This window comes from Ictalurus furcatus, chromosome 12 (genome assembly GCF_023375685.1).
Source record: "Ictalurus furcatus strain D&B chromosome 12, Billie_1.0, whole genome shotgun sequence".
Lineage (NCBI taxonomy): Eukaryota > Metazoa > Chordata > Actinopteri > Siluriformes > Ictaluridae > Ictalurus > Ictalurus furcatus.
Genome location: NC_071266.1, coordinates 26,643,746 through 26,655,958, shown reverse-complemented (window position 1 = coordinate 26,655,958; position 12,213 = coordinate 26,643,746). Strand labels below are relative to the sequence as shown.

General features: G+C 43.7%; 1 protein-coding gene across 1 annotated transcript in view; it reads left to right on the top strand.

The window, feature by feature from the left end:
• Positions 1–6,428, top strand: part of pkn1b (protein kinase N1b) — a 36,138-nt gene extending 29,710 nt beyond the window's left edge. Inside the window, 2 exon segments of the mRNA XM_053637971.1 lie at positions 5,604–5,684; positions 5,824–6,428. Of these exon segments, the coding sequence (XP_053493946.1) occupies positions 5,604–5,684; positions 5,824–6,027 (285 nt within the window). The 3' untranslated portion in view covers positions 6,028–6,428.
• The last annotated feature ends 5,785 nt before the right edge of the window (positions 6,429–12,213 follow it).

Here is a 12,213-nt window from a genome sequence, read left to right as displayed (position 1 = left end):
AAAGCGAACAGAAAAAGTTGATATTTAAAGAGGATATGCCACGATCTGGCTGTAACAGGTCATGACCAACGTACAGGACTGATAGAACTTTGGACGTTAACATATAGATCTGCCATCTGCTACAGACGTATCGCTGGGCGACTATAAACACAGTGCTGCTGATGTCTTTTAGAAATGTTAAGGTGGGGGTTCAATTGTTTTCAATATGCAGTAGGTGCACGTTGAGGGTCTTTTTCATTGTCTTGCTGCATAATCCATGTCCAGGCCCTGAAGCAGCAGAGCATCCCCACACCATCACATTTCCTCCACCATGCTTGACCGTAGCTATGATGTTCTTTTTGTGGAATTCTGTGTTTGGTTTACGTCAGATGTAACGGGACTCCTGTCTTCCAAACAGTTCCACTTTTGACTCATCAGTCCACAGAACATTCTCCCAAAAGGTGTGTCTTACAAAATTCAGACGAGTCTTAATGTTCTTCTGGGTTAGCAGTGGTTTTCACCTCACCGCTCTTCCATGGAAGCCATTTTCTCCCAGCGTCTTTCTGATAGTGGAGACATGAACAGTGGCCTTTATTGACGTGAGAGCGGCCTGTAGGTCCTTTGATGTTGTCCTTGGCTCTTTTGTGACTTCCTGGATGAGTCGTCACTGTGCTCTTGGAGGAATTTTGGAAGGTCGGACACTTCTGGGAAGGTTCACTACTGTGCCGAGTTTTTCCATTTGGAGATGACGGCTCTCGCTGTGGTTTTTTGGAGTCCCAGAGCCTTCGAAATAGCTTTGTAACCCTTCCCAGACTGATGTATTTCAATCACCTTCTTCCTCATCATTTCTGGAATTTCTTTCAGCTTTTCCACAGTGTGTTACTGCGTAAGACCTTTTAACCAACTGCATGCTGATGAGAAAGTTTTATTTAAGTGTAGATGTGATTGAACATGGTTTGCAGTAATCAGGCCTGGTTGCATCTTGTCACGATTCCCCCTTTAAGCAGCGTGCTCTAAGCGCGAATGCGCGAGCACCTGCTTTCCCGTTGTTGACCGTAGTGACATCTGGACACGTGTGTTTTGTTTATGTTTGTGTCATGTCTCCTCCCTGTTCTGTCATTGGCTGGGATTTCACGTGGGTCTGTATTGCTCTCAGCTGCTAGCAGTTTAGACGCTGATTATGTCCGCATATATATCACGCGCCTCCCAGCACACAACGCGGAAGATTAAATGTTTGGAGTTGGTTTAGCGCGTATCATAGTCATAGTTACGGTCCATGTTTAGAGTTAGTTTGCGCTGGATTATCCGCTTCCAGTCCCTCGTCATAGTTCGTTTCTTGTTTTGTTTATCGACCTAGATTCCTGCCTTGCCCCTTTATGCCTGTTTGCCAATCGCCTGACCTCTTGCATGTTTGTGGATTACGTTTTGGATCACGTTTTGGATTTGTCTGCCTGTCTCTCTTTCCAATAAACGACCGTTCATACTGCACTTGCATCCGTCCTATCTCTGCACCGTCACGATTCGTGACAGAATCTTCCGCCTCAACATGGATGCAGCACGAGGACGAGAGAGAAGTCACGCCACAGAAACCAGGGAAATAGTAGGACAATACCTCATCGGGGAACGCTCGGATTACTGGCCGCATTTTTCATCCGTGCAATTTCCCCAAAGGTACGCCGTTGAATTGCCGCCAGAGACAGCGGTATTGGGGAGCTACCCGCTGGAGTTCCTCTTCAGCTGCCAGGTGTATTTCTGCAGCTTGGTGTTTCCCAAGCCTACTAAGAGAGAGTGGATCGGGTTCCTGGTGTCCAGGTTTTGCGGTCCGGCCCGTGACTGGGCGGAGCAGCTGGTGAGTGCTGGGTCGCCAGCCCTCCATGATGTCACTCAGTTTGCAGAGCTGTTTATGGAGGAGTTTTCACAGCCTGGACAACTTCGTGGTCTTGATTTACTGGGGTGGAGAGTCAATGGACAGCCCCAGGTGGACCCACCATTCAACCTCTATTATGAGGAGATGGACAGGGCAGTAACCAGCGATCCACTTCAGTTTCCGGCCAACGCGGGGGCGAAATCTCCGAGATGTATGACCGAGGGCTGCGGGAGAGAGACTCAGCTTCAATGTCCCACCTGCAAGAAGCTGGGCCTCCAGGAAGCTTTCTTCTGCTCTCAGGAATGCTTCAAGAGCAGCTGGCGGGAGCATAAGAAACTCCACCAGAGAGCCCGTGCAGAGCCCCAGCCGGAGGTTAACCTGGCGACCTCAGAGCTCAAACCTGAGCCCCACGAGGTGGGCTCACCTGCCGAGCTCCAGCAAGAGGTCAGCGGGGAGGCACCAACACCAGGCTCTGACGTCCAAGTCCAAGTCAAGTCTCAAGCTTCTGAAGTCCAAGTCCAGTTTCAAGTCCCTGAGGTCCAAGTCAAGCCTCCAGTCCCTGAGGTCCAGGTCCAAGTCAAGCCTCCAGGCTCTGAAGCCCAAGTCAAGTCTCCAGGCTCTGAAGCCCAAGTCAAGCCTCCAGGCTCTGAAGCCCAAGCCAAGCCTCCAGGCTCTGACATCCAGGCCAAGCCTCCAGGCTCTGACGTCCAGGCCAAGCCTCCAGGCTCAGACGTCCAGGCCAAGCCTCCAGGCTCTGACGTCCAAGCCAAGCCTCCAGGCTCTGATGTCCAAGCCTAGCCTCACGTCCCTGAGGTCCAAGCCAAGCCTCACGTCCCTGAGGTCCAAGCCAAGTCTCACGTCCCTGAGGTCCAAGCCACGTCTCACGTCCCTGAGGTCCAAGCCAAGTCTCACGTCCCTGAGCTCACGTTCAAGCCTGCTGATCCAGTTGACCAAGCTCTGCTAATATCTCAGCCTAATGACCAAATGCTGCTCACGCCCAAGTCTACCGACCCGGTCGCCCAAGTTCTGCCCACGCCCAAGACTACTGACATGCACAGCCAAGTTCTGCTCGCGCCCCAGTCTGCTGACACGCACAGCCAAGTTCTGCACGCGCCCCAGTCTGCTGACACGGCCAGCCAAGCTCCGCCCGCGCCCGAGTCTGCTGACACGGCCAGCCAAGCTCCGCCTATGCCCAAGGTTCACCTGGTGACCTCAGAGCCTCAGCCTCCCTGTTCAGCTGTGGACGTCGCTCAGCCTCCCTGTTCAGCTGTGGACGTCGCTCAGCCTCCCTGTTCAGCTGTGGACGTCGCTCAGCCCGCCTGTTCTGCTGAGGTCGTCGCTCAGCCCGCCTGTTCTGCTGAGGTCGTCGCTCAACCCGCCTGTTCAGCTGAGGACGTCGCTCAGCCCGCCTGTTCAGCTGAGGTCGTCGCTCAGCCCGCCTGTTCAGCTGAGGTCGTCGCTCAGCCCCCCTGTTCAGCTGTGGTCGTCGCTCAGCCTCCCTGTTCAGCTGTGGTCGTCGCTCAGCCTGCCTGTTCAGCTGAGGTCGTCGCTCAGCCCGCCTGTTCAGCTGAGGTCGTCGCTCAGCCTCCCTGTTCAGCTGTGGTCGTCGCTCAGCCCCCCTGTTCAGCTGAGGTCGTCGCTCAGCCTTCCGGCTCCATGGCAAACGTCCTTCCCCCCTACTGCTTCGAGGAGACCCACGCTCCTCTCCCTGGCCGCACGGAGACCCACGCTCCTCTCCCTGGCCTTACAGGGGACTTCGCTCTGCCTTCCAGTTCAGCTGGGGTCGTCGCTTCGCTTTCATGCTCCGCCGAGGACTTCGCTCAGCCTGCCTGCCCAGCTGTGGATGTCGCTCTGCTTTCCTGCTCCGCCGAGGACTTCGCTCAGTCTGCCTGCCCTGCTGTGGATGTCGCTCTGCCTTCATGCTCCGCCGAGGACTTTGCTCAGCCTGCCTGCCCGGCTGTGGATGTCGCTCTGCCTTCATGCTCCGCCGAGGACTTTGCTCCGCCTGCCTGCCCGGCTGTGGTCGTCGCTCTGCCTTCATGCTCCGCCGAGGACTTCACTCAGTCTGCCTGCCCTGCTGTGGTCGTCGCTCTGCCTTCATGCTCCACCGAGGACTTCGCTCAGCCTGCCTGCCCGGCTGTGGACGTCGCTCTGCCTTCATGCTCCGCCGAGGACGTCGCTCTGCCTTCATGCTCCGCCGAGGACTTCGGTCAGCCCGCCTGCCCTGCTGTGGTCGTCGCTCTGCCTTCATGCTCCGCCGAGGACTTTGCTCAGCCTGCCTGCCCGGCTGTGGATGTCGCTCTGCTTCCCTGCTACGCCGAGGACGTCGCTCCGCTTCCCTGCGCTGCCAAGAACACCGTGCAGTTTCCTGGCTCTGCCTGGGACATTCAGTCCAGGGGGCCGGGTCCGCCAATTAAATGGGATGACTCATGGCACTCCGGGAGGAGTGCCTTTGGGGGGGGGTTCTGTCACGATTCCCCTTTTAAGCAGCGTGCTCTAAGCGCGAATGCGCGAGCACCTGCTTTCCCGTTGTTGACCGTAGTGACATCTGGACACGTGTGTTTTGTTTATGTTTCTGTCATGTCTCCTCCCTGTTCTGTCATTGGCTGGGATTTCACGTGGGTCTGTATTGCTCTCAGCTGCTAGCAGTTTAGACGCTGATTATGTCCGCATATATACCGCGCGCCTCCCAGCACACAACGTGGAAGATTAAATGTTTGGAGTTGGTTTAGCGCGTATCATAGTCATAGTTACGGTCCATGTTTAGAGTTAGTTTGCGCTGGATTATCCGCTTCCAGTCCCTCGTCATAGTTCGTTTCTTGTTTTGTTTATCGACCTAGATTCCTGCCTTGCCCCTTTATGCCTGTTTGCCAATCGCCTGACCTCTTGCATGTTTGTGGATTACGTTTTGGATCACGTTTTGGATTTGTCTGCCTGTCTCTCTTTCCAATAAACGACCGTTCATACTGCACTTGCATCCGTCCTATCTCTGCACCGTCACGATTCGTGACACATCTAATCCAGCTGAACCACATTATCAATGCAGTTTCATAAATTTGAGGAATTAGTAACTACGGGCGCAAATACATTTTCACACAGGTCCAGTTGGTACTGGATAACTTCTTGATCCAGTAAATAACATTATGATTTAAAAACTGTATTTTGTGTGTACTCAGGTTGCCTTTGTTTTATCTTTATTCATTTTGTTTTAATTAGTGAAACAATTTAGTATGAGATCTACACAAACACAGAGGAAATCTGACCAATCCCACTTTCCTGCAATATTTTCTGACAGACGTCAAAATATCAACAACTCACTGATTGAAACCTCTTTGACCCTGACCAGGATAAATGTTGACGAACACCATGTGCCCATGCTTGTTTTGTTTTCTGTTCACATCCTGTCCCCACCTCTGTCCTGTCATCGGTTTGTTTCCCAACTGTGTTCACCTGTTCTTTGTTTGGATTTGATTATACTGTACCTCGTCGTCTCAGCATGTTGGCTTGTATTATTGTCATTAAGTCCAAGCCTCGTTTTCAGTGTACCACATATGTTCTACTTCTTCCTGGTTTAGACTGTTAGCGTTTTCCATCGTTTTGGACGATGGATTATCCGCGTTTCAATTTCGATGCCCGACGCTAAAGATCTGTGCTGTGATTCGCCCAAATAAAGCACACGTTTGTGATTGTGTTTATATAATAAAGGAATACATACGAGAAATATCATGATCCTTGTTATTTTTTGTCTGATTGACAGTTGCTAAGGAGAAACCCTGATAAGAGGCTGGGCTCCAGTGAAAAAGACGCAGAAGACGTGAAGAAGCAGCCGTTCTTTAGGGTGAGAAAACACCTCAAACACGAGCGTGAACACACGTTACTGAACACTCACACACGCACACAACTGAAAGGACACGTGTAACTAGCACGTTCTCTCTGTCTCTCTGTCTCTCTGTCTCTCTCTCTCCGTGTGTGTTTAGGATGTGGACTGGGAGGCGCTGCTGCAGAGGAAGGTGGTCCCTCCCTTTGTGCCCTCATTAGGAGGGGAGGAGGACGTGAGTAACTTTGACGCGGAGTTCACGAGGGAGGTGCCCAATCTCACTCCTCCCCGCGAACCCAGGACCCTGTCACGCAAAGACCAGGACTGTTTCAAAGATTTCGACTACGTCTCGGACCTGTGCTAGGGTGCGGAGAGCCAGGGCTGAAGAACCACGACCGTACGCTGACCAAATACTGTGACTGGGAGATTTGGGCTGTGTTCCAATCCTCCTCGGATACCTTCCAGATGCTCCCTTCTCTCTGTACAAGGCTGCACAAAATAAGGGAGGATCGGGTCAGCGGCTCAGAAATGTGAAGTAGGCAAAACAACACGTCACGTGTGCATCAGTGTGTCACACTGCGGGGACGAGAGAGAGGACAGGAGAGGAATTTAGGCTAACCATTTACATCACATCAAGATCACAAACTATTCAGGTATATAGAATAAGAGAGAGAGCTGCATGAGGATCAACTCATCTCCATCCCCAACCTCCATGTTCTCCAACCTCACACTGTCTCATTAAATAACATTATCTCTTCAGACTTACAGATGATTTTCTTTTTTCCCTTCACTCTTATGTATCAGTCACCGGACTGCACAAAGCAGAAATGTCAAATATTTGACCTTGAAATTCTGAACCCCATTTTGTCCTGCCGGTCAGGACGTCCGTGTAGCGCAAACATAAGGTCAGACGTGTTATTTTCACTAATAATCCCGTCCCAGTTCTTCTACTTAAAAAGCCTAGTGACTCAAACAAAGAGCTGAGTTTTTGCTCACGAGCAGCTTATTTAATCTAAACAGAATCCGATCGTGCGTTTAGAACCGTTATATAACCGTATACGAGTATTAAACTCCTCTTTTTCTTTATAGTGTGCTCACTAAATCAAGGTTCTTCATGTAAGTCGCGCTGTTATGGAGTCCTCGGATTAATTGATGGTAAATTTGGTGTCTCTGGAGGTGTAAAGTGTTTAAAGTCATGCCACAGCCTCTATTCAAAATGGAGACTGAACTCCACCAGATTAAGGGAATTCGACGGATTAGACGGACAGAAATAAAGCGAAAACGCGGGCAGAAGTGTACCGAGCGTGAACACGGTAGCTACTCTACATCCTGAGCGAGCTTTATGATGACGATTTGTTGTAGAGACGAATCGGGTCCCTTCAGGTTTCCACACCGATGAATAAGCCAATCAGCAGCTGATCATGCGTTCATATCTCTAATATATCATCCCTTCCAGCGCACACAGGAGCGAGCTGTCCTGGGTCCCATGCAGCTCTCGATGTAGTCTAACGTGCCTCCATTTACTGCCTCACATCCAGAACTCGGCTTGTCCTTCCTCTCTTCTCCACTGTCACTGTCATCTGTTTCAGCTCAGGATGTTGGGCTTAGTGCTGCCACACACACACACACACACACACACACCACAGGAGGGAGCCAGAACACACTTTATCTCATAACATTAACAATGCTCAGATGTGACCCTGACCAGTATGGGGACCCTAAAGAAAGAAGAAAGAAGGGGGGGGGGGGGTAGAGAAGGAGAGTATGTATTTGCAAAATCCACACCTTCATTTTCTTTGTTAAAAAAAAAAAGTGACGAGTTTCGTCTGTCAGCTGTGATGTCATAACCTCATCTGGATCATGGTCTTTAACTTTAAAAAATAAAATAAAATAAAATAAAGACTATAAAAGTATTTGGCTGGTTTGAGTAAAACAATGCTTAAGGAATACACTGATATTTGTAAACCTCATGAACACACACACACACACACACACAGAAGCAAAGTATGTACAGATAACGCTGTTCAAATGAAATTCGAACCATTTTGAAAAATAGATTTTGAAAATAAATGTAGCTACGAACTGTGTGATTTAGGGGGGAAAGGGTTATTCCTGAGTATCTTACTACTGAAAACTTGAATTTGTTCATGTAGCACTGATGGAAGGAGTACAACACTATCAACAGAACATCAACATTAACGGTAAGTATAAATGGATAAAAAGTACATGTTACCCTCTAATACATTTTTTTTAATTGTTAGCGTTGGCAAGAGAGGAATCAATCAGTTTGGGACGTGCAGTTATAGGAAAACAACCAACTTCAGGATTTTCCGACTTCTTCAGGACAGAGGAGTTCATGCTTGTTTTAATGGGACTTTTATTTCCTGTAACATGTCAAACTGCAGGGATTTTATTTTATTTAAATTTATTGTTATTTTACGAGAGGAGAAATAGAGGCTGTTGAGGGAACGACAGACTTGTTTTGTAGACGTTCCACAACATTTAATGTAGCTATAAATTAAAAAAAATAAATAAAAAAGTATCACTGTTTAGTCCATTAAAATGTGGAACACTTTGGGACATGCTGTAATAGGAAAATAATAACTGCTAACATGTTAACTGGTAACAACTGGCAGTACCAGTATCTCCACTTCATCACACCATCCCGTCTTTATTTATTTTCCTATATAGAGTATATACACATAGAATACTGTAGAGTATATACACACATACTATACTGTAGAGTATATACACATACAATACTGTAGAGTATATACACACATATTATACTGTAGAGTATATACACATACAATACTGTAGAGTATATACACACATATTATACTGTAGAGTATATACACATACAATACTGTAGAGTATATACACACATATTATACTGTAGAGTATATACACATACAATACTGTAGAGTATATACACACATATTATACTGTAGAGTATATACACATACAATACTGTAGAGTATATACACATATTATACTGTAGAGTATATACACATACAATACTGTAGAGTATATACACATATTATACTGTAGAGTATATACACATACAATACTGTAGAGTATATACACATTATACTGTAGAGTATATACACATATTATACTGTAGAGTATATACACATTATACTGTAGAGTATATACACATATTATACTGTAGAGTATATACACATACAATACTGTAGAGTATATACACATATTATACTGTAGAGTATATACACATACAATACTGTAGAGTATATACACATATTATACTGTAGAGTATATACACATACAATACTGTAGAGTATATACACATTATACTGTAGAGTATATACACATATTATACTGTAGAGTATATACACATTATACTGTAGAGTATATACACATATTATACTGTAGAGTATATACACATACAATACTGTAGAGTATATACACATATTATACTGTAGAGTATATACACATACAATACTGTAGAGTATATACACATACTATACTGTAGAGTATATACACATACTGTAGAGTATATACACATACAATACTGTAGAGTATATACACATACAATACTGTAGAGTATATACACATATTATACTGTAGAGTATATACACATACAATACTGTAGAGTATATACACATACAATACTGTAGAGTATATACACATATTATACTGTAGAGTATATACACATACAATACTGTAGAGTATATACACATACTATACTGTAGAGTATATACACATACAATACTGTAGAGTATATACACACATATTATACTGTAGAGTATATACACATACAATACTGTAGAGTATATACACATATTATACTGTAGAGTATATACACATATTATACTGTAGAGTATATACACATACAATACTGTAGAGTATATACACATAGAATACTGTAGAGTATATACACACAATACTGTAGAGTATATACACATATTATACTGTAGAGTATATACACATATTATACTGTAGAGTATATACACATATTATACTGTAGAGTATATACACATACAATACTGTAGAGTATATACACATATTATACTGTAGAGTATATACACACAATACTGTAGAGTATATACACATAGAATACTGTAGAGTATATACACATATTATACTGTAGAGTATATACACATACAATACTGTAGAGTATATACACATATTATACTGTAGAGTATATACACACAATACTGTAGAGTATATACACACAATACTGTAGAGTATATACACATATTATACTGTAGAGTATATACACATACAATACTGTAGAGTATATACACATATTATACTGTAGAGTATATACACACAATACTGTAGAGTATATACACATAGAATACTGTAGAGTATATACACATATTATACTGTAGAGTATATACACATATTATACTGTAGAGTATATACACATACAATACTGTAGAGTATATACACACAATACTGTAGAGTATATACACATACAATACTGTAGAGTATATACACATAGAATACTGTAGAGTATATACACATACAATACTGTAGAGTATATACACATATTATACTGTAGAGTATATACACATACAATACTGTAGAGTATATACACATAGAATACTGTAGAGTATATACACACAATACTGTAGAGTATATACACATATTATACTGTAGAGTATATACACATATTATACTGTAGAGTATATACACATATTATACTGTAGAGTATATACACATACAATACTGTAGAGTATATACACATATTATACTGTAGAGTATATACACACAATACTGTAGAGTATATACACATAGAATACTGTAGAGTATATACACATATTATACTGTAGAGTATATACACATACAATACTGTAGAGTATATACACATATTATACTGTAGAGTATATACACACAATACTGTAGAGTATATACACACAATACTGTAGAGTATATACACATATTATACTGTAGAGTATATACACATACAATACTGTAGAGTATATACACATATTATACTGTAGAGTATATACACACAATACTGTAGAGTATATACACATAGAATACTGTAGAGTATATACACATATTATACTGTAGAGTATATACACATATTATACTGTAGAGTATATACACATACAATACTGTAGAGTATATACACACAATACTGTAGAGTATATACACATACAATACTGTAGAGTATATACACATAGAATACTGTAGAGTATATACACATACAATACTGTAGAGTATATACACATAGAATATTGTAGAGTATATACACATAGCATACTGTAGAATATATACACAAGTATTTGATTTAGCACACTGTGTACTTTAACTACGCTTGAGGTGGAAGTGGAAGTGTAAATGATTTTTTTTTTTGCCTAACTATTTTTCATCATACAAATATATTTTTTTTATGATGCCACATATCCTATTCAGTAGGAATAAAGGGAAAGAGGAGAGGGCGAGAGGTTTGGAGCCCTAATGTGTCTGATTATCCGCATGATGCAGGACGCAGGTGTGTGGCGATGGAGAGATGAGGGAGTGCCGTAAAAAGAAGAGATGTGTCAGGATGCCCTCCTCAGCAGAACAACCTCAGCAATCTGTCCTGCTCTATTCTCGCTCGCTGTGCTGCTTTCTTCAAATCCAATTATAGTGGAAATTTGTGAGCCTGTATTTTTACCACTTTACTCCCCAGCCCTGGCAACTGCACCACCGCCGTGTTACACCCAACAGGAGCTGCATTTAATCAGAACATTTTCACATCATACCCCATTTTCATTTTCCACTGAACTGAACGGGGTACGCATAAATAATGCGTATTGGGATTTTTAAGAAAGCTTTTTGACTCAAAGCATAATCTTTTTAATAGCTTCTCTCTCAAAAAAAAATGGAGTTTGGTTTTAATGGTTTTAATGGAGTTTGGAATCGGTTGGTAACAGTTGGGAACGGTTGGTACGCACTGTGTGCAGTTTTCCCCTCGGTTTCCCCTTCAGTGTTCCAAACCTAGATTTTGGTAGAAAACACTTCTTGCCTGCTGTGTGTTTATGTGTTTGTTATTTGGCTAATGCTGGCTCTCGGAAAGAATGATTGAAACACACAGGCAATCGGACTGAAAGGTCAGCGTTATGGTCCGAAACGTCTGATGATCTAAAAGCTTTGACTTATGCAGACAACAGATTTAATAGATTTAATAGGAATTACAAAATATTAGTGGGACATAATGGGTCTCAGCTAGAGACATTTACATTTATTCGTTTAGCAGACGCTTTTATCCAAATGAGGAAATACGAGCAAAGCGATAGAGCAAGCGGAGAACAATACAAGTACTGCTACTGTACAAGATCTTTAACTGAGTTCTAGAGAAGCAAAGTGCGCAGAGTAGAGGTGTAAGAGTCAGAGATGGGAGCCAGTGGTCGAGGGGGGAATAATACTCTGCTAAAATTTACAAATAACAATAAATGTCTCTAAAATGGTCATTCGGTTTTCTGCATTCCATCACCTTTTCTTCTCTTTTTTTTGTTTGTTTTAAGAAAACGAAGGGAAAAACAATAGGGTATAGGAGAAGAAGTGAAAATGCAAGAAAGAGAAAGGACATTTA